The sequence below is a fragment of the Rattus norvegicus genome, chromosome 12 (genome assembly GCF_036323735.1).
Source record: "Rattus norvegicus strain BN/NHsdMcwi chromosome 12, GRCr8, whole genome shotgun sequence".
Classification (NCBI taxonomy): domain Eukaryota; kingdom Metazoa; phylum Chordata; class Mammalia; order Rodentia; family Muridae; genus Rattus; species Rattus norvegicus.
In genome coordinates this window covers 47537080-47564780 of record NC_086030.1, presented here as the reverse complement: position 1 = coordinate 47564780, position 27701 = coordinate 47537080, and the positions used below count along the sequence as shown (strand labels likewise).

At 52.0% G+C, this 27701-nt stretch overlaps 1 protein-coding gene and 1 long non-coding RNA gene across 9 annotated transcripts; one reads left to right on the top strand and one right to left on the bottom strand.

Annotated features, from left to right (window-relative positions):
* Nucleotides 1-3: 3 nt before the first annotated feature.
* On the bottom strand, nt 4-23311 carry LOC102547088 (uncharacterized). Of its 5 annotated transcripts, XR_010056814.1 has the most exons (6): nt 22601-23311; nt 22390-22481; nt 16495-22262; nt 12314-12615; nt 2997-11076; nt 1995-2466 (listed from the first exon to the last, which is right to left on the bottom strand). It is a non-coding gene; the product is annotated as an uncharacterized LOC102547088 (long non-coding RNA). The 5 variants fall into 5 exon arrangements; XR_010056811.1 differs by lacking the exons at nt 22390-22481; nt 22601-23311 and adding an exon at nt 4-1176 and having other exon boundaries at nt 2266-2466; nt 16495-16684; XR_010056813.1 differs by having other exon boundaries at nt 22390-23311.
* On the top strand, nt 10886-26261 carry Tchp (trichoplein, keratin filament binding). 4 transcript variants are annotated; one of them, XM_006249451.4, is made up of 13 exons: nt 10886-11027; nt 11833-12017; nt 12318-12528; nt 14307-14363; nt 16677-16745; nt 17900-18073; nt 18846-18958; nt 19083-19149; nt 20812-20984; nt 22017-22098; nt 23311-23496; nt 24098-24241; nt 25070-26261. In XM_006249451.4, the coding sequence occupies exons 2-13, from the start codon at nt 11833-11835 to the stop codon at nt 25100-25102; spliced, it is 1494 nt and encodes a 497-aa protein (XP_006249513.1). In that variant the 5' UTR covers nt 10886-11027; the 3' UTR covers nt 25103-26261. The 4 variants fall into 4 exon arrangements, with proteins under 4 accessions (XP_006249513.1, XP_006249514.1, NP_001178595.1 ...); XM_006249452.4 differs by having other exon boundaries at nt 10947-11088; NM_001191666.1 differs by lacking the exon at nt 10886-11027.
* The last annotated feature ends 1440 nt before the right edge of the window (nt 26262-27701 follow it).

Genomic DNA, 27701 nt, shown 5'->3' with positions numbered 1-27701 from the left:
CACTGTGGAGATCAGGCCGACCTTAAACCCACAGAGATCCCCCTGCATGTGCCACCGTAAAGGGCTCAGATTTTTTTTTAAGATTTATTTATTCATTTATTATAAGTACACTGTAGCTGTCTTCAGACACATCAGAAGAGGGCATCGGATCCCATTACAGATGGTTGTGAGCCACCATGTGGTTGCTGGGATTTGAACTCAGGACCTCTGGAAGAGCATTCAGTGCTCTTAACCGCTGAGCCGTCTCTCCAGCCCAAGGGCTCAGATCTTAACTTCATTCCAGTAAGGCAGGGCACCTTCCACTGGGGGCCACTATTATGCTGGTTTTCTCCTTTCTAAAAAGGAACAGATACCCCATACTTGGGGCTTATCACCACAGTGCAGACCTGAGGCTGCACGGTGACAGTCCATTCTTGCTATGGTCTGATTGTCCCAGTGATCTGTGACAGCCCCTGCAAGCTGGCCTCTGTGTCTGTCCAACATGTCCCCACTATGGATTAAGTACTTCTTCACTCTTTTGCACAGAATATTCCAGGCTTACCCTGGTCCTGAAATCAGTCATTTCTCCAGAGGGCCCTGATTCCCTTCAGTGGTGTGTGGTATTCTTAAGTTCAGGACAGGACGTGCTGATGGATGCTGAGATCCTCTCAGAGGAGTTTTGAATACGCATCGGTGTCTGTAGCTGCTGCCCCTGAGGACTGTGGTCTGAATGGAAGCTGAGGGTTTGACTCTGGTTGATCTAGTGCCGGTGGAAGTCCAATGGCCTTATTCTTGCCTCTGCTCTTCCTGAAGGGACACACAGCCTCTTCTCAGGTGTTCCCATTGGGTTCCTTATTGCTGAGCAAGTTCCTCTTGTTGCTACAACCCCATACCCAAGATACCTCTCAGGCCTGCAGTTCTGAGAAGACCCCTTTCTTCCCACAGTCCCCAGTTGTCACACTAGACCACCCATGCAGACACCTTCGTGTCCCACTTAGGCTCTGAGACTCCTCTTTTTGAGTAGCAGGTACCCTCTCCCTCACCAATGACACTTGTTCAAGGATGAAAGGGGGCTGGGCGATGTGGCTCACACCTGGGATCCCAGCACTTGGGAGGCAGAGGCAGGTAGATCTGTGAGTTCGAGGCCAGCCAAATCCATATAGTGAGTTCCAGGAGAGCCAGGGCTAGGTAGAGACCCTGTGTCAAAAAAGGTAAAGAAAGAAAGTGGGGTTTGGGGATCTGAAGGAAAAGGGAGAGGAGAGGAGGGAAAACTGGCTTTAGCCAGAGGCTGTCGGTTACCCAGTTACCACAGCAGCATATTCTACACAGTAGGGCAGACATTTACAGTTTGAACAGTGTTCCTTATTTACTCCACCAAAGAACAGACACAGGATCCAAGTTTTAAAACTCCCAAGCTGGAGAGATGGCTCAGTAGTTAAGAGCACTGACTGTTCTTCCAGAGTGCCTGAGTTCAATTCCCAGCAACCACATGTTGGCTCACAACCATCTGTAATGGAACCCGATGCCTTCTTCTGGTGTGTCTGAAGAACAGTGTACTCACATATATGAAATCAATAAAACTCCCAGGGAGAGGTTGGGGATTTAGCTCAATGGTAGTGCACTTGCCTAGCAAGCACAAGGCCCTGGGTTAGGTCCTCAGCTCCGGAAAAACAACAACAACAACAAAAAACTCCCAGGGAGACCCCTTCACCATTTTGGGCTGCTGGGCCACCATACTTTGTTTCTTGGTGGGACCAGCTGGATGGGTGGTGGTGGTAATTTGGGGGACTGGTATTGACTCAGAGAGGGTGTTCCCCTGCAAGGTTTCTTCATTTTCCTGAGCCAGCCCCACCCTCTGTTAACAGCACCTTCTCAAACTGAATCATTGAGCCCCACCCTACCCAAGTGGCATCCGAGTTCATCGCCACTGTGACGACATCTCCTCTAAGCCTCCTGAAGAGCAGGATTTGCAACAATGATAAAGGTGATGATGGTGATGATGGTCATAGAGATGATTATGGTGATGATGATAGCTAGCCTTTATTGAACACCTGCTACGTACACAACCCAACACCGTATTTACTCCAACGTGGCTGTGTGGTCTTGGGGGAGCCGTTTTCTGTGTTTCTGATAGTTGCTGTCACAGATGTCTTGGTGACTAAACACTGAAGTGAGTTAGCTCACAGCTCTGACAGCCAGACAGCCAAGGTCAGTATCACTGGGCCCAAATCAAGGTGGGCTAGCCCATTCCCCCCACATCAGAAGGTTCAGAGAATCCCATCCTACCCCTCCCGGCTTCTGCTGGCGCCAAGTGTCCCGTGGCTTCTGTCTGCACTGCTCCAATCTCTGCGTCTGTCTGCACCTGTCCCCTCCGATGAACACAGAAGTCTCTGTTGATTTTTCTCTTGCAAGGACGCAAGGACGTTTGTGACGGTGCCTTCATTACTCCGCCTTCTCTTTCCACAACAGAATGCCTCTGATAATTACCTGATAAAGAGAAAGCGTGGGGGGTTGGGGATTTAGCTCAGTGGTAGAGCGCTTGCCTAGCAAGCGCAAGGCCCTGGGTTCGGTCCCCAGCTCCAAAAAAAAGAAAAGAAAAAAAAAAAAAAGAGAAAGCGTGGGGCTGAACAGATGGTTCAGTGGTTTAGGGCACTGGCTGCTCTCTCAGGGGATCCAGACTCAATTCCACAGGGCAGCTTGCAACTGCCTCTAATTCCAGTTCCGGGATCTGATGCCCTCTTCTGGCCTCAAAGGGCATCAGGCATGCATGCAGTGTACTTATGAATACACAGGCAAAACACTCATGCATATAAAATAAAAATAAAAAATCTAAAAAGAAAATTAAAAGGTTTCTTTTAGCCCACAGTTTTGGATGTCTTTACCCATGAGCTGTTGGCCTTGTTGCTTTGGGCCTGTGATGCACATCTTGTTCCTGGGGTGGTTAGTTATAATTTAAAAAAAAACAAAAAAACAAAAACAAAAAACCAAAGCCCAATCGTTCTTTTTATTACACTTACTTATTTGTAGAGGGTTTGGAGGTCAGAGGACAACTTGTAGAAGTCAGGTCTTCTATCATGTGGGTCCTGGGGATTGAACTCAGGTCCTTTTGAGGTTTTTTTTTTTTCTTTCTATTTTACCAGTCAAGCCTTCTTCCTCGACTCTAGTTTTCATTGTAAACTTGACAAACTCTAGAATCACTAGGAAGAGAATCTCAACAAGGCATTGTCTAGATCAGGTTGGTCTGTAGGGATTGTCTTGATTACATTGACGTGGGAAGACATGTCCACCGTGGGCGGCACCATTCCCTGGGTCTGGGGAAACTGAGCTAAGTAATAAGCATGTGATTATCTCCCTGCTCTTGTCTGTGTACGTCATGTGAGTAGCTGTTGTAAGTTCCTGCCACCTCTGGTGTGGTGGACTATGACTGGAATTGCAAGCAAAAATAAACCCTTTCCCCTCTAATTTGCGTTTTTGCTGGCATATTTTATCACAATGGCAGGGGGAAGAATGGGCACCCCATGGCAGGAGTCAGGAATCTCAGGGCTCACTGCATAGCTAGGAAGTAAAAGTCAAAGAGAAAACTGGTCTAAGGACCCAAGTTCCTTATCAATTCCACACACCCGCACCCACCGGTGACCAGAAGACCAGCCCTAGGCTCCCCTTAGGGTCCACACCTTGCAGATTTTGTCAACTGTCAACAGTGCCTTTGGCTGGGGACCGGAATTTGGTTTGAGAGACAATCTCAATACGAATACGTCACCTCTAGCCCAGGTCGGTTTGGAATGTGAAATCCTCCTGCCTCAGTCTTCTGAATGCTGAGAGTATGTTCACCATGCCGGACTCCAAACCTGTAATGTATGGGCCTGTGGAGGACAGTCCATACTGAAATTGTACCAGCCAGCCCACCTAGATACTCCAGGTAATCTCCTGCCTCAGGATCCTGGAGGACCTTGTGATACTTAATGTCAACACGATGGAATTTAGGATCAGGATGAAAACAAACGTCTGGGTCTGTCTGTGAGGATGCTTTCAGATTGGGTTAACTAACCCTCCCTGACTGTGGGTACCGTTCCCCGGACTAGGGTCCTAGGCTGAATCAACTGGACAAGCCAAGCTGAATACTGACTGGCCCTGTGCGTCAACTTGACCTAAGCTGGAGTTATCACAGAGAGAGGAGCCTCCCTTGAGGAAATGCCTCCATGAGACCCAGCTGTAAGGCATTTTCTCAATTAGTGATGAAGGGTAGGAGGACCCAGCCCACTGTGGGTGGAGCCATCCCCTAGGCTGGAGGTCCTGGGTTCTGTAAGAAAGCAGGCTGAGCAAGCCTTGGGGAGCAAACCAGTAAGCAGCACCCCTCCATGGCCTCTGCATCAGCTCCTGCTTCCTGACCTGCTTGAGTTCCAGTCCTGACTTCCTTTGGTGATGAACAGCAATGTGGAAGTGTGAGCTGAATAAACCCTTTCCTCCCCAACTTGCTTCTTGGTCATGTTTGTGCAGAAATACACAACCTGACTAAGACACAAAGCACTCATCTCTCTGCCTAAGGGCCCAGTAGCCCTCAAACTCCTCCTGCCATAAAGTCCTTGCTCTAATGGTGTGTCCCTAAACCATGAGTAGTGGCTTTTGTCAGGTACGCTGTCACTCCAATGAGAAGAGCAACGCAGATAACTCGTTCTCAGAAACGAGGCAGTATTTTGAGGTCTCAAGGGTTAGGAGCCGACAGTCAAGTCTACCACACTTCTCTACCATAGCCTCGCTGGTCTCACGTGTCACACGAGGTGTCACAGAGGTGTCCTCCATGCAGGGCTGATGTGGGGTTTCATGGGTTGGTGAGAATCTGGCCGCTGGCACACTAGCGGGCAGGCTGCCTGTGAGTGACACAGTTATAAATCAAATACTTGAGTACAGACTGGCTACTGCTGGGGACCTGATCCTGGTGACTGTGTCTCTCCCCTGCCAGGTTTTCAGCAGGATTAAGTGTACCCAGTGGGCTTTGTTGAGCCAACTCCTCTTAGTATGAAGAGCCGCTGTGCCAACTGCCTTTCTGTTCCACAGGGCTGTCTGCCACCTCTCCCTGACGATGCCAAGTTGACAGGAGCCAGTAGGCCTGTTTGCTGCCATCCTGAGAGGCAAGGCGGCACGCGGCAGCCAAATATTTGAAAGTTTCTCATCTCCTAGAGGGAAATAATGTGTTTGGTCATTTGCACAGTGGAGTCATATTTGTGCATGCGTGCGTGCATGCAGGTGTGCATGCATTTGGGAGTGGTGTGTGCATGTGTGTGCATTTGGGAGTGGTGTGTGCATGTGTGTACATTTGGGAGTGGTATGTGTGTGTGCATGTGTATGCATTTTGGTAATAGTACCATATGTGTGTGTGTACTTTGTCTGGTGTACTACAGCAGTGTCACCAGGGTCATGCACACAATTATAGGGTGTCCTTCTGGTGGGCAGCCTAATGTTCAGTTACCCTCTGAATAACTTTTGTCCCTTTCAAGGGGAGCTCGCCAACAATGGCAGATGCCTCATGACTCTCATCTGACCTGTATCCTTTTCTTCCTTAAGAATGTTCTCTTAAGAATTAAAAGAGTTCAGAGATTCTCGCCAGGCATTCTTGCCAGCCCCAGACAAGTATGTATTGTTCATTAGCAGTGCTGACCCTGTAGCCAGTCTCATCGGCTGCCCCTGCCCTCTCATCGGCTGCTGTTAGCATCAACCTCTGTCGCTGAAGCCATACCTCTCGGCTTTCCTCAGTTACCTGAATGATGCTGGGCAGGTCCTGGCATTTCATAGATGTGATATAAATGAAATATATATATATTGATATATATATAATGCATATATCATACTACTGTAGTACCGTGGGGCTCTGCCCATGTAACCACACCCAAAGTCACCATCTCCCCAGCAGATGTCCCCACATGCCACTGAATAGAACCGTGCCTAAAGCCCACACCCGTCCCGTCATTCACAAGGGGTGGAGGTGTGACACAGTTGGCTTGGAGGAATAGGGATTTACATCAACCCTTCGAGGGCACAGCGGGCCAGGGAACCTGAATGAAGAAACATTGCCCAGGCAGCCCAGTGAGTTCCCCAGCTTCTCCGTTAACAGGTGATCTGCAGTAAACTGACGATTGTCACACACACGTGCTGACCATGTCCCCGGCATTGTGTACAGATAGCAATTAGTAAGCGAGTACTGTTTTATCTGCCATTTATACCCAGAGAACTGAAGCCCAGCATAAGACATTCTTGGGAGTCCACCGAGACTCTTTTCCCCCACAACAAGCTGGGTTCTAAAGATAATACAGGCAGCAAAAACTGCTAGTGGCGTCCCATCAGACAAATGTATTCCAGCAGGGCTGGAGAGATGGCTCAGAGGTTAAGAGCACTGACTGCTCTTCCGGAGGTCCTGAGTTCTAATTCCCAGCAACCACATGGTGGCTCACAACCATCTGTAATGGGATCCAATGCCCTCTTCTGGTGAGTCTGAAGACAGTGACAGTGTACTTATATAGAATAAATAAATAAGTCTTTTTAAAAAAATGTATTCCAGCAGACGGAAGCAGGTAGTGCTACCTGAGGTGCCAAATAGAAGGTTCCTGCATGAATAGAAGAGTCTGGAACGGCATTCCACAGGTAGCCTCTTGTTGTACACACATAGAACGAGTTTAGATGAGTTTAACTGGTTTTGTGCCGTCCTGGCCACACGTCTGAAGAAGGGCACCAAGAACAGGCTCCTACGTTGGGGTTTTCTGCAGAATGCACCCTACACGGAGAGGGGTGAGTGAGGGCTGTGACACACAGCAAGCCCACGTGGGTTGGAGTGAGAACTGTCCTTCCTGCCAGGCGTTTCGAGGGGCCACGGAGGGGTGAAAGCAACCACACAAACTAGGAACAGTTGCTCTGTGGTAGGCAGACAGAAGCCTCCCAAGGGAGGTCCCTCCTGATGCCCACAACTGGTGACAATGTGGTCAAAGGGATTTGGCAGGTGTGACTAGGTTAAAGGGACTTTGAGGGTGGTCCTAGAAAGCTGGAAAGGGGAGCTCGGGGAGAGGCACCCAGGTGTGGTCCTGAAGCTGAGGAAACATCCTCCAGGGCTGCTAGCCTGGCAGGATATAAACAAAGATGTGTCCAGAAGCGTGCTCAGAGGAAGGGATGACCAGAGGAGGAACCGCAGGACGTTCCTGCCGCTGTAGGAAAAGGGGCCATATCCTGAGACAGAGAGGAGGCAGAAAAGCAGAAACCTTTATCTCCCTTAGCTTCCAGTAAGGAACACAGCCCTGCAGAGAGACCTTGACTCTGTAGGATCATGGTGGACTTCTGTCTTATAGAGCATGGGATGCTCAGAAAATGTTAATAATGGGGACAGAGGCTGCAGAAAGGATGCATTATCTTTGTGATTTTCCTGTAAATTTGAAGCTATTCTGAAAAGGTTATTTTTAAAAAATTATGTGCATTTGCATGTGTCTGTGTGTCTATCCACATGCATGCAGTAACTTTGGAGGCCAGAAGAGGGCGCTGGATCCCCTGGAACTGGAGTTACCTGCCATTGTCAGTCACCTGATGGTAGTAGGAACCAAACTTGGGTCCTCCACAAGAGTAGGATGCTCTTAACTGCTGAGCCATCTCTCTATCCCTTAAAGTTATTTAAAATAAAGACCAAACCAGGCACACTGTTAACAGGGCACGTCTATAATCCCAATGCTCAGGAGGCAGAAGCAAAGGCAGAGACAGAAAGGCAGGCAGGTCTCTGTGAGTTCCAGGCCAGTCTGGTCTACACAGTGAGTTCTAGGAGTGCCAGAGCTACATACATGTCTCACACCCAGCCCCAATATAAATAAAGAGGACCAAGGTGGTGTGGTGGCACCTTGGTCTCAGGTACGTGTAGAAAGGAGGATTGCTTGAGAGTAGATTAGACAACAAGACCTCAGACTTGAGAGCAAACCCATCACCCTGGGAAGGAAGCTACCTTCAAGGCCCCTAGCTCAATTCCCAGGACCATGAGAAAAACCAAAACAGAAGGCACAGGCCCCATCTATATCAGTAAAATAAATAAATCAGCACCTCTTTTGGAGGGGGACTGGGTCTCCTGTCTGTTTGTCTGTCTCTCTGCCTGCCTGTCTGTCTCTGACAGGGTTTTAGTGTACAATCCAGGCTGACCTAGAAATCATGATCCTCCTGCCTCAGCCTCCTGGGTGCCAGTTACAGGTATGCGATGCTGCTCCTGGCACAGCATCAGGTGTTTTAAAGGCTCCCCAAGTGCTTCTGTGGCAAGCACCTGTACCTCACACAGCGATGCAACTGTGTAGCCTGGGACGGATCGCTGTTCCATCCCTCAGCAACAGCAGCAAGCATTGTACAAACCCCAGAGACAGACCGGAAGGCGGGATTGAAAGCTGCCCCCCAGAGCTACTGCTGTCGTCAGCAAACACCCTAGACAGTGTTTTGTTTTGTTCTCTCCTGAACACTTATTGCAGCGTTGCCTGTCACAAAGCTGGGCTTTGTCGTCACGGAGGGGCATCGGCTTAGCCCAAAGACACCAGCGAAGCCAGGGCAATGGATACTGAGATGCTGAGAAAGCCACGTGCAGGTAAGGGTGCCCTGGCGACCACCTGCCGATTGAGGGCAGTGCCTACCTCTGGGATTGCTACAGTTGAGCTCAAGGAGAGCACTTCCCGGTCTGCGCCAGCCTCCTCCTGTGCCAGGACACCCACAGGTGCAAGCCACCCTCTCCCCACCCTGCCTCCTTGCTAGGCTTCCCTCATCACTCCCCCATTGGCCTAAATTTTAAGCATTAAAATGTTAAACATAAATATTTTATGTTGCTGGACCTCCTTATAAAGTCAATCTGTTTTGCATTTGCACACGTGTGCAGGCCACAGAGTGTGTGTGTGTGTGTGTGTGTGCGTGCGCGCTCTCGCGTGTGCGCACTCGAGTGAGAAGCCGAGGACAACTCTCAGGAGCTGGTTCTGAAGTTTCCATCTTGTTTGAGGCAGGGTTTCTCTGGCTCTACCTGCTGAAGTGTACACTTTGTCTTACCTGGTCTGCGAGCTATCTCTACCTTCAATCTTGCCACAGAAGAGTCAGGTTTACAGATGTGTGATACCACATCTGGCCTCCTTCCTTTCTTATTTTCTTATTTCTTTCCTTCCTTCCTTCCCTCTCTCCCTCCTTCCTTCCTTCCTTCCTGTTCCAGGTATTTGAACTCGTTATTAGACATTTCCTGCCCCTGGTTTGTTTGCTTTTGTTTTTTGTTTTTTGTTTTTTGAGACTTATTGTATAGCCCAGGCTAGCCTGAAACCCATAAGTGCCAAACCCAGCTTTTGCCACAGCAGGGAAGGGGCATCAGGATAGGGAGGACTTGGGCTCTGGCCCCGAGTCCACAGAGCTTGGTTCAAATTCCAGCTTCACACTCGTCAGTCGTGGTTCCTGGTACAAATGAGAACACTTGTGTGAGGTTCACTGGAGCCTAACTCTCTCTCCCAATTTCCCAGTGGAACAGATACGCCACACGTATGCTAACAAGGTACGAGAGGCAGCCTCTTAGCTGCAGCTGCAACTGGAGCTGCAGTGGCCAGTGAAATTGTGTTAGCCAGTGTGAGGCCCGGGGACAAGCTGAGTGTGAGGCATATGCCTGTAGGCCCAGACCTTGGGAGGCAGAGGCAGGATGAGCCCCAGGGTGAACTCCACACTGACTTCTAGCTTGGGTTGTACAGCAAGACCCTCTTCCAAAGGAGGAGGAGGAAACTCGGGAGGAGGTCGGGAGGAGGTCCGGAAGTTAGGAGCAGCAATTCTACTGCAGAAGAAACTGAGGCCCAGAAGGGAGCAGGCTTGCCCAAAACAAACCAGGAGTGAACCCCAAGCATCTCTGGATCTAACTCAAGTATGCCGAGGTTTCCAGCAGGCTGAAAGTTCTGTCAACAGATGAGTGTTGGGCTCCTTCAATAGCGTGATGGCCCTTGCTGGCTTAATCACGACAGATGGGGGCGCCACCTCCTCCCCAATGAAGCAGGCAGAGGGCAGCCCTAGGGTCAGAGGGCGACTAGGATGGCCACAGCCGGCACGCTGCAGGTTTGAACCTGGTCGTTGGCTCCATGAGAAACAACGGAATGGAGAGGAGAGAGAAAAGAAGTGGGTGGGAAAATGGAAGAAAAAAATGAATGATGGAATATTTATCTATATTTTTACATTATTTGGGGGGGCACTCTTTTAGTTTTTTTAGTAAAATAAAACATTATTATACTACTTTATATTATTGTAGGAATTGAACTCAGAGTTTTGAGCATGCTAAATATACACAGCCTCCGTGGCTGCTTTTCTCTTTTTACTGGCATAGGTAGTACATGAACATGTGAGTTACAGCTATTAAAATCTTTGTACCCACCACCCATCTGAAGACTACAGTAGTTTACCAAGGACTTGTTATTACGGAGGCCAGCGGTTCTCGGCCTCAGTTGCCTATGGGACACACCCGTGGATCTTTGAAAATCATTTATTTCTTCGCTCTGGCCAGGGGATGATTCTCACGTGCCTTGTTTGAGAAACACGGATTTATTTCTCTTCTATCCTATTCCCTTGGTTTCTGTCCTCCTCCCAGCTCTTCCACCCCTCAACTAACCCTCGCGCCCCTGCCTCCCATCCCTACTCCTCCACCCTCCCTCTCTCTAGGTAACCACTCACCCCCATACCTCATTCTTGCTAACTCCCCTACCCCAGGTAACCATCCAGATTGGGTCAGGATTCTTTTCCTTTCTTCCTCCCTTACTTCAAGGACTAACAATGACTGTCGGTTTCCCTCCCACCGCCAGGGCGCGCCAGAACCTCCCCACTACTCCCTTTTTTTCTTGAAGAGCGGCTGGTGTCGCGCGGAAGGAGGTTTGGCCTTCGCGGTGCTCCGTCGTCCCGAGGGCTGCCCGGCAACCGGCGAGGAAACGGCTGGCGTCTGTGCAGCGGGCGCAGCGGGACCCTCGGAGCCTGCGGGCGCGAGATCGAGCTAAGGCCGGCAACTCTTCTCCGCGAACCTCCGGCGCCAGGCGCAGGAGTCAGAGGTTAGGCTGGGCCGAGGGGCAGGACGAGGCGTCGCGGTCGCCGCGGGACCTGTAAAAAGTTGTATGTCAAGCGCTTGGCACTTTACACCATTTTTAAAAAATTATTTATTTATTTTATGCATGTGAGTACACTGTCGCTGTCTTCAGACACATCAGAAGAGGGTATCGGATCCCATTACAGATGGTTGTGAGTCACCATGTGGTTGCTGGGATTTGAACTCAGGATTTATGGAAGAGCAGTCAGTGCTCTTAACCGCTGAGCCATCTCTCCAGCCCTAATCTTTACATCATTGTCTCAGGTTATTTTTGTTTGTTTTTGAGGCGAGGGTGTCTTCCTGTTTTGCCCAGGTTGGCCTTGTACTCTTGGACTCAAGTGATCTTCCTGCCTCGGCCTCCAAAGTACCTGGGACCTTTGGGTCATGCCCCTGGGACCTGCTTGCCCCTGCAGTTTTGTGCAGAACTTAAAAGTCCTCGATGTCCTAACCCAGCCTTGTCAAGGATAGTTTCTATGTCTGCAGTTTTCCTGATCATGGCTGGCCACTGCTGGGCACAGTGCAGGTTTATTTAAATTGATACTTTGCAGCCGTGGTGGCAAGTCATTTAAAACATTCTGGCGTGGGCCTCATTCTAAAAAAATTGATCGTGAGGTTGTTCTAAGGCGGGTATGTGGGTCTTCTAGCTGTGATAAAGGTGCAGTCAAGGGAGGAGTGAGTGCCATCCACAGAGAGAGGAGGCATCCGAATGGGAGTTCCTGGCTTCGCACCTGGCTCAGTTCCTGCCCACTGCTTGTTTCTGTTCCCTTCAGATGGCGCTCCCCACGCTGCCCTCTTATTGGTCCAACCGCAGACCCGCGAATATCCGCTACCGCCAGCAACAGCAGGAGGACGAGTTTCGCCAGCAGTGGGAGCAGAACAGTCGCTATTTCAAGACGTGGGACCTCCACAACTCCAAACAGACCGAATGGACCTCCAAGACCTCCTACCAGCGAAGGCAAGTGTCTGCGTGTCGGGTGGAGGCAAGGGTCTGAGTGCTCCGCCCCCACCACCACCCTCCCCCGCGCTAGTCAGGGGATTGTAGCCTCAGGGTTTAGGGACTGTGGCTTTTGACAGCTTGAGTTATCTCCTGGTGATGCTGGAAACTGGGATGTGCTGGGCAGAGGTGATGCGCGTTTTTTCAGGTTCAGAACAGTTGTCTTCCCTGTAGGTGTTTTAACACCCCCCCAACTTTATATAGAAATGTATATCAAACTGTGACCTGGTGTGACTGATGCGAAGTGGGCTCCTTACCTAGCATGCACGCCCTCTACTGTGGCAAGATGGAGGAGGAGAGGAGGAAGAATCTGGAGGTCCGGCGGGAGAGACTCAGGAAGCTTATGCTGGAGGAGCAGGACTTGCTGGCCGAAGAGCTGGAGGAACTGAGGCTGAGTATGAGCCTGCGGGAGCGAAGACTCCGGGAGCAGCACAGGGATCTGAAGTCAGCCCGAGAAGAACAAAGGAAACTGGTAACTACCCTAGACCGGAAGCAGATTGCAGGGCGGGGAGTCCCAGCCGGAAGTCACAAGTGCATCTATGGGGTTGTTCTTGGGTGCCTGGTGGGAGGAGATGATCAGGTGACTAAAGCCCGTGGGGAAAGCACCCACTGCCCCGTCCCCCCAGGGAGGAAAGGTTTAGCTCGTGGTTTCTGAGGGTCTCAAGCTATTGTAGTGAGGAAGGCATGGAGTCAGTGACCAGTGGTGCTCAAATTCTGCTGGCTCAGAAAGCAGTGGATGTTAGAAAGGGGGGGTTGGCCTATAGCCTTCAAAGATGCACCACAGTGGGCTGTTGTCTCCAGCTAGTTCCTCGTTCCCCTAAAGACCCCCTGGCTTCTCTGAATAGTGCCAGAGGCTGGAAAGCCATTGTTTTTATTGTTGGTTTTGTTCTTTTGAACAAAAGGTCTCACTGTGTAGTTCTGGTTTGCCTGGAACTTTGTTTATAGACTAGCCTGGCCTGAGACTCCCAGAGATCTGTCTGCCTCTGCCTTCCAAGTGCTGGGATTAAAGGTGAATCTCCTGCCAGGGCAAGAGCCAGCCTCTAAAGTGTGAGGCTGGGGGATGGTTAAGATCCTGCTCATAGCAATGATCTGAACCACATAGGGTAAAACATTACAGATTTGTGCCAACTGGGGAGTATGGCTATGTTTTGTTGGTACTTTGAGGATGTAGCCCAGGTTGGCCCACAATGGCTGTCCCACAGCAGACAGACCAAGAATGCAACAGTTGTTGAGCCCATGACCCTCTGTCGTCTCTGCACTCCCAGCCTGGTGCTGGAGTCTGGGAGGGTTTCTGCAGACCTTCTAGTTTTCACTCTGTGTTAGAATCCCGAAGAAGTTGGAGGTAATTGTAACCTCGTTCTTTTCCACCCGGCCTCTTTGTTTCCTGAAATAACAATCTTGAGACTTCTTTTTTTTTTTTTTTGGTTCTTTTTTTCGGAGCTGGGGACCGAACCCAGGGCCTTGCGCTTCCTAGGCAAGCGCTCTGCCACTGAGCCAAATCCCCAACCCCGAGACTTCGTATATATGAACAAATGCCTAGGCCAATGGCTTTGGCTTGTGTAAGCCATGCCACGTGGTTAGTTACCTCTCCTAGGTTCATGTGTCTATCTCTGTCAGTGTTGGCATTTCCCAGAATCCTCTCTTCCCTGGATGCCCCACCTTCCAGTCCCGCCTCAGCTCATCGGTCAGAGGCTTTTTAGTGAGGGCAGATGCCTCCATACTGTACCTTGCAGAAGAGAGTCTCACACTGGCCACAGTCACGGGATGGATGAGCGTGCCAGCAAGACTGAGGGCAAGCAGGCCGGAGGCCAGCGCCCACTCTTACAGGGACTGTTTGGTGTGTGGCTTATAGATCACAGCATGGGAGTCTCCTTCATTGTTTCTGTTCTGTGGTCCCACAGAGGCCTGGGAACTCTGTATTTTATCTTTTGCGTCTCAGTGGTAACTAGCCTCGGTCTATGTATTTTAGCCTAGTATGTATTTGGAAACTTCTGCTCCTAGAAGGGACCCAGCCGCAGCACCAGATCTGAGCTAGCTCTTGTCCGCTGGGAGAGGCATTTCCCCATGCCTTCCATTCGGCTGCTCTGATGTCCTATCCCCAGAGCTTGTGTGCAAGGGAAGCAGGTTTGAATGGCAGACGGAGTGTCGACACTGAAAGGAAGCTCACAGCCTGAGCTGCCCTCTGTTGTGCCTCGTCTAAGTGTGGATGGATTCGGATAGCGACCTCACATCTCCTGTGTCTCTTGATAGATGGCTGAACAACTTCTGTATGAACACTGGAGGAAGAACAACCCGAAACTTCGAGAGGTGAGAACTTCGCCTGCATAGGTGACATCGTGTTTTCAGATTTTGTTCCTTCGTTTCTGAGTCTGGATGTGTGTTGGGCAAATATAGTGGGGAAAAGAGGGCTAGGCAGGGCTGAGCGGTGACCTCTGCCACGCAGACCGCCCTTGGGGATTTGTTCTTCAGCCCAGGAGCTCTCTGCCTGCCCCGTGGGCTGCAGAGACCTGGGCAGTGGGCTCAAGATGTCTCCAAGAGAGGTTTCTGGAGGGGAGGAGCTTCAGTTGGATAATATGGAGTGAGGAATAGGTCTTCTGCACGCTGGGGTGCTCCTCACAGCTGCACGCTGGGGTGCTCCTCACAGCTGCACGCTGGGGTGCTCCCTCACAGCTGCACGCTGGGGTGTTCCTCACAGCTGCACGCTGGGGTGCTCCTCACAGCTGCACGCTGGGGTGCTCCTCACAGCTGCACGCTGGGGTGCTCCTCACAGCTGCACGCTGGGGTGCTCCTCACAGCTGCACGCTGGGGTGCTCCTCACAGCTGCACGCTGGGGTGCTCCTCACAGCTGCACGCTGGGGTGCTGCTCACAGCTGCACGCTGGGGTGCTCCCTCACAGCTGCACGCTGGGGTGCTCCTCACAGCTGCACGCTGGGGTGCTCCTCACAGCTGCACGCTGGGGTGCTGCTCACAGCTGCACGCTGGGTGCTCCCTCACAGCTGCACGCTGGGGTGCTCCTCACAGCTGCACGCTGGGGTGCTTCTCTTGGCAGCGTGGTCAGAGTGAGCCAGACTGGGTGGTGCTGCATGTTGGGTTCCTGAGGTGAAGCCTGGCCTTGGGAGGAGATAGGAGCCATGTCTGCATCCTGTGGCAGAGGGAGTGATGTCTTGGTTGGCATCTGTCACTCACAGAGGTTGGCTGGAGGCCATTAAGTCTCTTACTGTCTATGCACTTCAGCAATGTTTGGACAGGTTTGACACTGTCACTTTACGTAGCTTGTTGTGTCTAGAAATTGACAGTAGCGACTCCAGGTGAGATGGCTCCACAGGTAAAGGTGTTTGCTGCCAAACCTGGTGACCTGAGTTCATCCCAGGACCAACACGGGTGAAGGGCAGAACCAACTCTCACAGGTTATCTACAGTTGTCACACACACACACACATACATACACACACACGTACATACACACACATACACACACGTACATACATACACGTACACACATATACACACACATACACAGACATACACACACGTACACACATACATAATACACATACATACACACATACACATATACACACATACACACATATACACACATACATACACACACGTACATACACATACACACATACATACACACATATACACACATACATATACACATACATACACACATACATACACATACACACACATACATACACACACACATACACACACAAACACCATACACTAAATGTAAAAATATTAAAACAATAAGAAAGCTAGATGGAATGGCTCATTTTTTCCTTTCCTTTTCTTTTCTTTTTGTTGTTGTTTTTTGGGGTTTTTTGAAGCAAGGTCTCACTCTGTAGCCCTGTCCGTCCTGGAACTCACTGTGTAGACTGGGCTGACTTTGAACTCACAAAGATCCACTTGCCTCTGCCTCCCGAATGCAGGGGTTCACTTCTTTAATCTCAGCACTGGGGAGGCAGAGGCAGCTGGGTCTCGGAGTTCGAGCCAGGATTTTTGTGAGCCAAGCTCAGGGCTGGCCCTGCTTACTTACCCAGGTTTCCTGGGTTCTCCTTTCAATTGCAGCTCTGGGTTCCTGGAGAGCACATTTGCCCTTTTGTTGCAGGTGTAGGCGGGGCTTAGGAGCACGTGACCCTTTGGTCTCCTACTTGCCAGACACTGAGATTGGTGGTGCTGATTTTAGTGATGGTTGTGTGTGAGGGCCATGGATGTGTCGTGGCCCTTGTGTGGAGGTCAGAGGTCAACTGCTGGTAGTCACTGCTCCCCTCCCACCTTGCAGAGGCAGAGTTTGCCCCTTTCTGCTGCTCAGTTGATCTGGGCTAGCTGGCCTTGAACTCCTGGGCTTGCAGAAGTTCTCTTGTCTCTGCCTCACACCTTACCTCAGAATCCCACAAGCATCTCACCACATCCTGCCTCTTACTTACGTGGTGCCAGGGATTGACCTTAGGTGTGAAGGCCGTGACTACCCCGGCCCTCATCCAGGCTGCTTTTGTTGGGGCAGCGAGTCATGGTCAGGTTCCAGCAGGTGGCACCGACCGCAGTAAGTCACCTCAGTCAGTCTCACGCAGGCCCTTGGGGAAATTAATATTTTCTTTCTCACCCTCAGATTGAGTTGGACCTTCACAAGAAGCATGTGATAAATTCCTGGGCAACACAGAAAGAAGAAAAAAAACAGGTGTGTAATGTGTGACCCTCACACACTGCGTGCGTCTCCGTCCACACTCGTGACTCTGTGGTGTGTGATGTGTGACCCTCACACACTGTGTGCATCTCCGTCCACTTGTGACGCTGTGGTGTGTGATGTGTGACCCTCACACACTGCGTGCGTCTCCGTCCACACTCGTGACGCTGTGGTGTGTGAGGTGTGACTCCGCCCACACTCGTGACCAGATGAGCAGCAGGTGCCCGCACAGCTGCTTCCTGCCTGTGCAGACTGGTGTTTGCTTTGCACATGCTCATATGCGTGTTCCTGTGTGTGTATAGGTGTGTACATGCACATGTTAGGTGTATGTGCGGGTATCTGCACGAGTGTGTTCACGTGTGTGTGGTGTGTGAGAGATGTTTCCCAGGGCCCAGCCGTCTCTTTGAGGGAAGGTCTTTCAGAAGTCTACAACTTCCCCAAGCAGACCTCCAAGGCCCCTCGGGACCCTCTGTTTCCACTTCCCCGAGACTAAGGCTACAAGCGTGGGTTCTTTTGACAGCTTTTTCTTAAATTAAGAAAAAGTTTTTAAAATTTATTTTTCCGTGCCTGGGTGTTTTCCCTGCATGTATGTCTGTGTATTTCAAGCACGCCTTTGGAGGTCAGAATAGGGTGTTGAATCCTCTGGGAGTGGAGTTATGGACAGCTTTGAGCTGCCATGTAGGTGCTGGGAATTGAACTCGGGTCCTCTGGAAGAGCATCCATAGTTGGTGCTTTTAACCATGGAGCTGAGTATGTGTGTACTGTGTGTGCTGGTATCTGAGAGGCTGGGTGAGGGCGTCAGGTCACTCAGAGGGGGAGTTCGAATGCCTGGGGCCTGATCTGGGTACCAGAACAGAACTCTGGAAGAGCAGCGTGAGCCCTTACCTGCCATCCACCTCCGCCCCAGCATCGTAAACCTACCTCAAACACTGGACCCTGGCTGATCTCCTGCAGCCCTTGGGGCCCCTCTGGGGTTGAGTCCACACGATGCTTTTAGGTTCATTGTGTCTTCTTTCAGGGGAGGAAGAACCCAGCACTGCTGAGCCTCGGGGCTTCCAGGCTGAGCTCGCCTGAGCCCTGCCTCAGCGGAAGGGCAACAGGGAGCCGAATCTCTGCTGGCTGCATGTTGATGTGTTGCCCTCTTATAGCAAGAAGCCACTGAGAAGCAGGAAAACAAGCAGTTTGAGAACGAGTATGCGGCCGCCCGCCAGGAAGCTGAGGCCAGGCTGAAAGCCGAGGAGGAGAGGAAGCAGCTAGAGGGTCAGCTGCAGGGCGAGGCTCTGCGCCAGCAGATGGAGGAGCTGAAGCAGAAGGAGATGGAGGTGAGGGGGAGCCCTCCTGACCAGACTGGAGATCATAGCAGGGGTGGGGGTTCTGTGAGCCGGATCCAGACTGGGTCCTCTCTTCTCAAGCGTGTACCCCTTCCTGGTTCTGCTGAGATGCCCAAGTGGGTCTCAGACTTTGGAACATTATGGTCTAGGACACACCTGTCCACTCGGGTGACACACCTGTCCGCTCGGGTGACACACCTGTCCGCTCGGGTGACACACCTCGTCAGGGCCTTTTAGATCAGGGTCTTTCCAGTGGGACATGCTCTAGCACACAGCGCACAGCATTCTACTAGTAACGAGTTTGGGCTTCGGTGTGTAAGTCATGAGGGATCTTGGTCCAGTGAGCTGCCTTTGAGAACGCTGTGGTTTCCTGAGAGAGCAGAGTCCTCTGTTCAGATGGAGAGAGACCTTCTTTGGTCTCCTGTGTCCCTTTCCCCGCCCCATTGTTTTAATAACTAGGGATGTAGTGCCCACCACTCATTGTGGATGTAGAGATAGTGTCCTTGTCCAAACAAGGACATGTTCATCTCTGGTTTCCCCATGGTGGCTGTGCTGGCCCAAGAGACTGAAGCTAAGTTAGCTAGTGAGGGCCGGCACAGGAAGTCTCTCTGGCTGGGCCAGGCTTGTAGCAAGGCTTAGTTGAGGTGGGACTCATGAGACACATGAGGGGATCATGATCATCTAGGCCAGCCTGTGCTTACGTAGTACCTGCCCGACACGGAGAGGTGCACGAGGACAGTCTGCTTGCCCCGTCTTACCACAGGCCACCAAACTGAAGAAGGAACAGGAGAACCTGCTGAAGCAGCACTGGGAACTGGAAAGGCTGGACGACGAAAGGAAGCAGATGGCCATCGTCCGGCGCAAGACAGAGCTAGGGTGTGTAGGGAAGCCTGGGCTCTTCCAGGGGGGCGGGCCTCTGAGAACCAAAGGGGGTGTGGCCTGCGGTGAGCAGATGTTGATTGGCTCTGCGGGACTGAAGCGGCTTGATTCCCCTCTGCAGGCGCATCTTGCGACATCAGTACAATGCGCAGCTCAACAGGCGCACCCAGCAGATCCAGGAGGAGCTGGTGAGTAAGTGGTGCTGGCAGGCTTTTCTCCATCCTTTGGGAACGGTATCGCCACTGCGCAGGCGGGACCCGAGTGCGAGCGTCCTTGCATAAAGCCCAGGTGGGACCAGAGCAGTGTTGGGCGGTGCAGAGGAGAAGAGAGTGGGTCACACTCGACAACACTACCAGTCTGTGCCTGCCGGGGCTTGGTGCAGCCATGGTGGGCTGCATTTTTTTTAAAGATATATATATATATATATATATATATATATATATATATATATATTTATTTATTTATTTTATATATATACTGTGGCTGTCTGCAGACACACCAGAAGAGAGCATCAGATCTCATTGCAGATGATTGTGAGCCATCGTGTGGTTGCTAGGATTTGAACTCAGGACCTCTGGGAGAGCAGTCAGTGCTCTTAACCGCCGAGCCATCTGTCCAGCTGCATTCGTCTGTTTTTTTGAGACAGGCTCTCACTGTGTACCCTTGGCTGGCTAGGAACATGCTATGTAGACCAGACTGGGCTTAAACTCACAGAAATCCATCTGCCTCTCCCTCCCAAGTGCTGGGTTTAAAGGATGTGCCGCCATACGTGGTGTGTAGGTGTTCATTTAAAATAAGTAAGTAAATGAATGAATGCAGGCTGGGGAGTGGAGGGGCAGCTCAGTGCTTCAGATCACTTGCTGCTCTGGCAGAGGACCTGGGTTTGGTTCCCAGCACCCACATGGTGCTCCAAGGCACCAGGTATACACGAGGTGCACATGTATTCAGTTGAAACACTCAGAACCGGTGAACAGAAACTGAAATGTTACTGCTAGAGTGTGGGAGGCAGGCATGCATGTGGCCCCGTGTGCACTTGGAGGTCAGAGGAGGCTCCTGAGGAGGATGTTCCTCCTTCAGCTCAGGTCAGTATGGCAGGGGCTCTACCTGCTGAGTCTCGCTGGCTCACCCTTAGGTCTTCATGGAAAAACCGTGGAGGCAATGCAGATGTTAGCTGGCTAAACTAGCAGTCATTTCACAGGGGGCACACATCGAGCTTCTCCTTGCCTCCCTTGGTGTCCTTCCTGTCTGCAGCCTGCTTCTGCACAGATCTCCTGGTCTTGCTTACCACACACCCCCTGAGGCAGTTCCTTCTGTTCAGTTGCGTTGCTCACGGCGTTTTTATGGGAAAGACAAACGTACTCGGTAGCTGCGTGGTGTCTCTGTCATGAAGTGTAGGATGCTGGGGGTGAGCTGTCACCATTCTGCTGCACCTCGGATCCCCCTGCTTTTGTTGTCGTGTTGAGCTGTGTAGACACGGCTAATCCAGCACCCCCTGCCTGTGTGCGTTCAGGGATTCTGGGCTCCCACATTTACAGTTGCAGTGAGCAGTTCGTGCATGTGTCTGTTCAAGTTCTGCTGTAATTTCTTAGACAGGTTCCTACCATACAGTGTTCTGAGCTGTGCTGTTGTCATGCATGTCCAGGGGCGTGTGCCTGTGGTGGTACAGGTGGCAGGAGGGGTCAAGTTTCTGACCTGTGCAGTGCCTGAAGCAGATGCTGTGGCCCAACTCCTTCCCTTCGGTCCTGAGAATGTGTCAGGCCCCACATGGCTGGGTAGAAGAGACTATGTGGGAAGGTGGGCGGGCTCACCTTGCTGCACCAGGGCTCTGACCAGCCCACCCCTGCATCCAGGAGGCAGATGGGCGGATCCTGCAGGCACTGCTGGAGAAGGACAATGAGCTGCAGCAAGTCGAACTGGCCAGGCGGGAGCAAGCCATGGCCGATGCGGCCCAGATGAAGCAGGTCATCGAGGAGCAGCTGCAGCTGGAGAAGGCACGGGAGGCAGAGCTGCAGCAGCTGCTGAGGTGAGGGGACAGCCTGGGTTGGAGGCTCTGGGAGGTGCCCTCAAGGGCTGCGGAGGTGAGGGACAGTCTGGGTGGGAGGCTCTGGGAGGTGCTCAGGGCTACAGAGGTGAGGGGACAGTCCTGGCGGGAGGCTCTGGGAGGTGCCCTCAGGTTCTTGGGTGTGCCACTTTTGTTCTGAGACCTCTGTCCTTGTAACTAACTCACCATCCCCAGGGAACATGGTTCAAAGGTTCAAAGTGACAGTAATGACATGTTCATGTCAAGTCTTAAAACAGGGTGAGGAGGTTGCTTCTGAACGGAACTGTTGAATGCTGCTTAGCTCTGTAACAATTGGGTCTGGATCCTGACAAGATCCTGATGATAGTGCCACCATAACGCCTTGGCTGGTCTCTACCTCCTCAGTGATCTCCTTAGTGCCTAGGGGCTGGGACTGCTGGCCTCTGTGCCCGGCTTTAGGGCCTAAAAGCCCAACCCATAAATGGAAATATTTATGTGAGTGCACTGTCCCTGTTCTCAGACACACCAGAAGAGGGCACCTGATCCCATTACAGATGGTTGTGAGCCACCATGTGGGTGCTGGGAATTGAACTCAGGACCTCTGGAAGAGCAGTCAGTGCTCTTAACCGCTGAGCCATCTCTCCAGCCCCGGAAATAGCCAAATAATTAGGCAGTATACCCTGGTGTTCAGACACTGTTATTGGATCCTGACATTCAGCCAAGTGGTGGGCATATGGCTCATGGAGAGCCGAGGAGGTTGCTTGCTGCCTTGAGGTAAGCCGGTAGTCATCCCAAGGGGGTGGTAACTGGGCTCTGGGGCAGGCGGTAGCCTTCTCCTGTCTCTGGCCTGTTGGTTTTATTACCTCAGTGCTAAATGATGACCTAAAATACTACAGAAGTGTTGTCCTTAACTGTCATCATAGGAAAGCCGGTGTGGATGCACTTGCCTGAAGCTTGGCGCCTGCGTGTGCCCTCCCATCCATCAGCCTTTGGTGATGGCGTAGAGCCTCTCCTGTTCCTTTTGTGTTTGTCCAGGGAAGAGGCCAAAGAGATGTGGGAAAAGAGAGAAGCAGAGTGGGCTCGAGAGCAGAGTGCGCGGGACAAACTGATGAGCGAGGTAATTCCAAAGCCACAGTGTCTGGGTTTCCTACCGTGCACTTGACTTGGAGCGCTCTCGTCAGCAGTCTCTCAGCTCCTCAGCAGTGGCAACACCACGCAGCTGCGTGTTCCGCCACCCTCAGGTGGGCTCCCTAGGGTCCAGTGGAGCAGCATCTATGAGGGCTGCAAGGAACCTTGTCACCAAGCTGCCAAGTCATTGTCACCTCTGCCCTGAGAGTTATGCCAGAGTGGGCTGGAACTGTCATGTCTGCATTGGATAATGCAGCCTGTGGCTTTCCTTCTTCCTCACCTCTGTGTCCCCGCTCGTGGCCATGTTACTGTCCCCTTCCTTGCAGGGCATGTGTTGTCAGGTCTGGTGGCTCCTTGGTTACTGGGCTGGAGCTGGAACATCAGATTGCTCTGGGTCAGGGTCCAGGTTGCAGATGACAGCGGGTTGATTAGCAGGAGTTACCTCCGCTACTTGGAGCAGGAGAGGGGATGTGTGGCTTCATCCTGCCTACCTGTGTGGCCACCGCTGTGGGCTGCGTCACATATGTTTCTCTGAAGCTCCTCCTCGCTTGTGTGGAGGCCTCCCCAGCGTTTTGCTGTCTTCCCCAAAGCACTGCTGTGTGCTGTAGGTTGTATCTTTTAGGGTTCTGTGTGACGGAACACATGAGCTAAAGCAGCTGGAGAGGAAAGGGTTTATTGGGCTCACAGCTCTCAGGGCAGTCTGTCTCTGAGGGGGCCAGGGACAGAAGCAGAGGCCAATGGAGCGACGCTGCTCGCCCACTTGCTCCTCACGACTGGCTTCCTCTTACAACTTGGGGCCACACACCCACCTGAGGGTAGCACCATCCACAGTGGACTGGGTCCTTCATGGTAGTCATTAACCAAGAAAATTCCCTACCGACCTGCCTATAGGCCCACCTATGGAGGTGTTTTCTCACTGAGAATCTCCTTCCCAGATGATTCTAGTGTGTGAGAGTTAGAAAAACAAACTAAACTGACCAGGACAGTTGGGATGGACGAGGGAGCAGTGGCCCACACTGGGCTGTGGCCCAGGCCTGCTCGCTGTGTATTAGGGCGGCCCACACTGGGCTGTGGCCCAGGCCTGCTCGCTGTGTATTAGGGCGCGTTAGACTGGGCTGGTGTGGATGTGGCTGTATCCAGGATGAGACTTGGAACAGATGCTTTAGACGGAAATGCAAACCTTCCTTTCCCCCTTGGCCAGGTTCTGACCGGCAGGCAGCAGCAGATCCAAGAAAAGATTGAACAGAACCGGCGAGCACAAGAGGAGACCCTAAAATACAGGGAAGAACTCATCAAGAGTCTCGAGGAGGGGAAGCAGTTAGCTCTGCGGGCAAAGGAAGAGAGTGAAGAGCTGAAGTCAGCCAGGAAGCAGGAGCTGGAAGCCCAGGTGGGGCTCAAGGGCGAGGGAAGGCTCTTCAGGACGGGGCCCTGGAGGCGCAGGCTCTGCAAGGTTCTCGGGACCCTGCAGAGCAGAGCTCGGAGTTCCCTGATGCTTCCTGACATTAAAAGAATACTGTGTGTGTGTGTGTCTGTGTGTCTGTGTCTGTGTGTGTGTCTGTGTGTGTGCGTCTGAGTGTCTGAATGTGGGTCTGTGTACTTGTGTGCGGTGTCCAAGGCGGCCAATAGGAGGCACTGGCTCTCCTGGTGCTAAGTCACAAGCAGGTGAAAGCCACTCGCCTGTGTTTGCTGGGCACTGAGCTACTTCTCTGTAGAGCAGTTTGTCCTGACCACTGAGCCATGGCCCTGGTGCATCCTGGGTTCTTAGTCTGTGGAAGCCAGGCCCATGTCACTGTCCCTTTTCTTCCATCACACTGTTCTCCAAACACATGGATGCATTGAGAGTTGTCACAAGGTTCACAGTGCCATCTGCATGGCCTTTCCCAGCCCTCAGGTTCTTCTGGCTGCTGGCACTTGCCATCCGTGTTCTTGCTTGAAGGGGGCTGTGCCCTGCGGGTCTTGTCTTTGGTGACTCTGTTGTTGGTGTCCAGGTTGCGGAGCGCCAGTTCCAGGAGTGGGAAGCAGCCCGGCAGGAGGAGGAGGAAGAGAAGGAGGCCAAGAAGGCAGAACAGCTCTCCAACGCTCGGCTGCAGCAGGAGGCGAGGACCATGGTGAAGAGGGGCTACAGGCCCAAGGTAGGCACCTACTAAGTGTCAAGCCTCCATGGCTCCATCCCGAGCTCTTCTTTTCTCCTCCTCGTGTCTGTCTGTCCCGACTCACCAGTCTGGCTTCTGCTGTTCCTTGACTGGACCACAGATGGTCCAAGAGTTCTGCTCCAGTCCCTGCTGCTTCAGCCTTGGCAAAGCCCAAGAGGCTGATGGCTGATCTTGTGTCTGCCCACTCTGTTGGGGGGCAAAGTGCAATCTAGAAGAGCCCTTGGCATAGCTGGTGAGAGATAACAGTGGGGCGAGGTCCTAGCTGCCCAGTGAAGCCAGGTAACCAAGAGATCTACACCTGTCCCCCTTTCCTTCTGCTCTAGTCGCTTTCTGTGCATCTTTCTGTTTGCACCCTGAACAGGGCACCATGGAGCATGTAGGAGCAAGGGCTGTTGTGCTTATCGTGAGGGACCTGCTGACTAGGCTCTCTGGAGCTAGGGCCCCTGGTATTCTGATGGTGTGTGCTGCAGAGAGAGCATTCATTGCGTCACTGTCCGAGAACCAGGGGCTTGGGTGGAGTAAGTAGGGCTTCCATTTACTGAAGAACATCAAAGCCCTGTAGACAGAGGGCTCCAAGCACAGGGAACAGCATTTCCAAAGTCACCTGGGCACACATCAGAATGTCAGGATCTGCTTCACAGAGCACACACATGTCTCAGGGCAGGTCATAAAGGGCCTTATTTACATCTCAGAGACAAGGCTCTCAGCCATAAGTGAAAATTCAGTTGGATGCTCTTAATAAAAGGGAGTCGGTTCCCAGTGTTCCCGACTGTTGACCTGATTAAATGTTATGCTTTCTTTTCTCAGATTCATGGACACCTCAGGATTGCCTGGGACTGATGTTGAACACAGAGAAGCAAGCCGACGTGACAGAGCTCGCGGCAGTTGTACAGTGTTGGTTCTGGCCAAGGCTCAGGGTGCTGCTGACCACTTGAGCCATGCCTGTGAGGCGCATCATGGTCCATAGATGTCAGGATGCCATGGGTGTGCGGCCCTGCTGAGAGCCCTTCCCTGCCATCCTCACCCAGACAGGCCTTACAGACTCATGTCTACAGTGCCACCCGAGGTCACACACTGCTTTATAAGTAGATTTTAGAGCTATTCGAAGAAGTCATATTCCATGACAGGATAGTAGGTTCTCTTGTCTCCCCTGTAGTTGTCTGCTCTAGGGAGGACCAGGCAGAGGGAGGAGACAGCCTTTTAGGTTTTACAGTTGCCGTTAGAAGTTAATCTATTGGAGGCAGACTCATAGGTCTTGGTGTAGTGAGTTTCAGTTGTGAGCTGTGTAGCCCCAAGGATCACATGGTGTGTATTTCCGAAGAGTGGCAGTCTGGAAAGACAGTGACAAAGGAGCCCTTGTTTGGAAGTGTTGTGAGAGCTACCCATAGGAGCTGGGGGTGCTTAGTGTGGGGTACTTGACCTTTCACCTATGGTCCTCACCTCAGCTCTACACCATCAAGAAGCAGAGTCCTATAGAGAGCACTTGAGCCCAACACGTGCCACCTCTCGAGTCCTCAGGGTCACTTGGTTGGCTGGCCCAATAGAAACAGGGTTGACAGTGACCTTTCGAGTGTGGAGAAGGCCTATCTATGTGCAGCCCCATGGGAGTTAGGTGCCCAGAGGAACACTGGCGAAATGGCAGGAGACTCAGAATCACAGATGAGCGTGTCCCCACTGTTAGATCCCAATTCACCTCTGCAAGTGGCTCTGGGTCCTGGTCGCGAGAGTTGGATTGTTATGACTTGTATCTCTCTGTAGCCTTCATTTCGTCCCTGTATTCAAGATTCTGCCAACTTTGCTGACTATAGGGTGTTTGCTCTGGTCATGGGAACCCAGAGTTAGACGAGCCTGGGTTTGAGGGCTGCATTGCTTCTCAGTCTGTTTCATTTCCTGCCTTGGTTCTCGGATGCGGCCCCAGCACTGTTTACCTCACACACTTTTGAGCACTCGCCCTTTTCAAATGCACACTGACTGTGAAGTAAAGCTCTGTTTCACCTCAGGCTGTGGAGGCTGCTTTCTGCTGCGGTAGGCTGGTGGGCGCTGGGTGTAACTGGCATGTCATCATGTAGCACAGGACCCCGTTTGATACAAATGGTCCAAGCCTCTTGAGTCAGGTCCTCTGGCGATCGATGTGTATAGAGTCGGGTCACAGCTGCTGTGGCTGTGGAATACCGGGTGCTCTGTGCAGACAGCCTGTCCTTTGGGCTGCTCTCATCAGTCTCCTGAGGGGAGCCAGGCCTTCGGAAGGCCCTGGCAGGAGTTAGACAGTGGACCCAGCCACAGACACACAGACAGCATAGCAGGAGACCAACCATGGGGCCACCGAGAGTCAACACAGCCCTGTTCTCTATGGACAGGAAGCTTTCCTTCCACCTGGATCTTAGGAGCTCTCTGTTCATGAACTAAAGCAGTCGTTCTCAGGACTGTGATGCCCTCCATGACCTGGCCTGGGTCAGCCACGCAGAGTGTGACATCTCATCTGAGGAAGGCAACCTTTATGGTCACCAGGACACAGTCATGTTTCTGTGAGAAGTAGCTACAGTGCCTTAATTCTCACTTGAGGACATGAGGCCGCCAGCGTGCTGCCCCAAGGTGCTCTCCTCAGAACACAAGCCCACAGCTCCCTATGTTCCTTTCCCTGAAACAGCCAGTGCTCCATTCCCCCAGTGACTGTAGGCAGGGCATTCATAAAAGTCCTCCCCCCCGCCCCCATTCATGCCCCCTGAGCTGTGACTCCCAAGATGGCACTGAGCACTTAGACCTAACTGGCCACACCCAGCTTCCAGCAGCCTCTAGTTTTCATAACACTCACATCCCACATCGGTACTTCATGGGGCCGCAGGCTTCCTCCCACTCTCACACCCTCACCATGGAGCCTCGGTCCCGAGCTAGATAGGCAGTCATCAAATGAGTCCTGACTCCATCACAACCCAGAATTCCATCTGCTCTCTGTGTTCTCAGCTACATTGACACGATCTGTCCTGACATCAACCCAGAGTTTCTCCCACCTCCTTCCTACTGTTGGAGATGCGGACGTCCCCCCACCCCCACCCCATCTTTTCCTCACAATGCAGTTGGTCCTTTTACACACTCAAACCTGCAGTGACAGTCACTGGCCTGTAGTGGCCTCCCAGAAGCCCTGGAACTTCGCTAAGGTGCCCACCCGCTCAAACAGCAGAAGGCTTCCGAGCCAAGCCCCAGAGAAGCAGTCTTGCCTGGTTAGGTTAGAAAGTTGTTCAAAGCAGTAATTACAGAATCCCAGTTCCTAAGGAAACAAATCTCCATTATGGTGACTTCTAACAGGATAAATGGTATTTTTCCTTTCTGGCACGTGCTGCCCAGGCTGGTTTGTGTGGTTTACTGGGGGTGGAGTTCAGCCGGGGCTTCGTACATGCTTGGTAAGCACACTACCTTCTCCATGCTTTTGTATAGGGGTGGG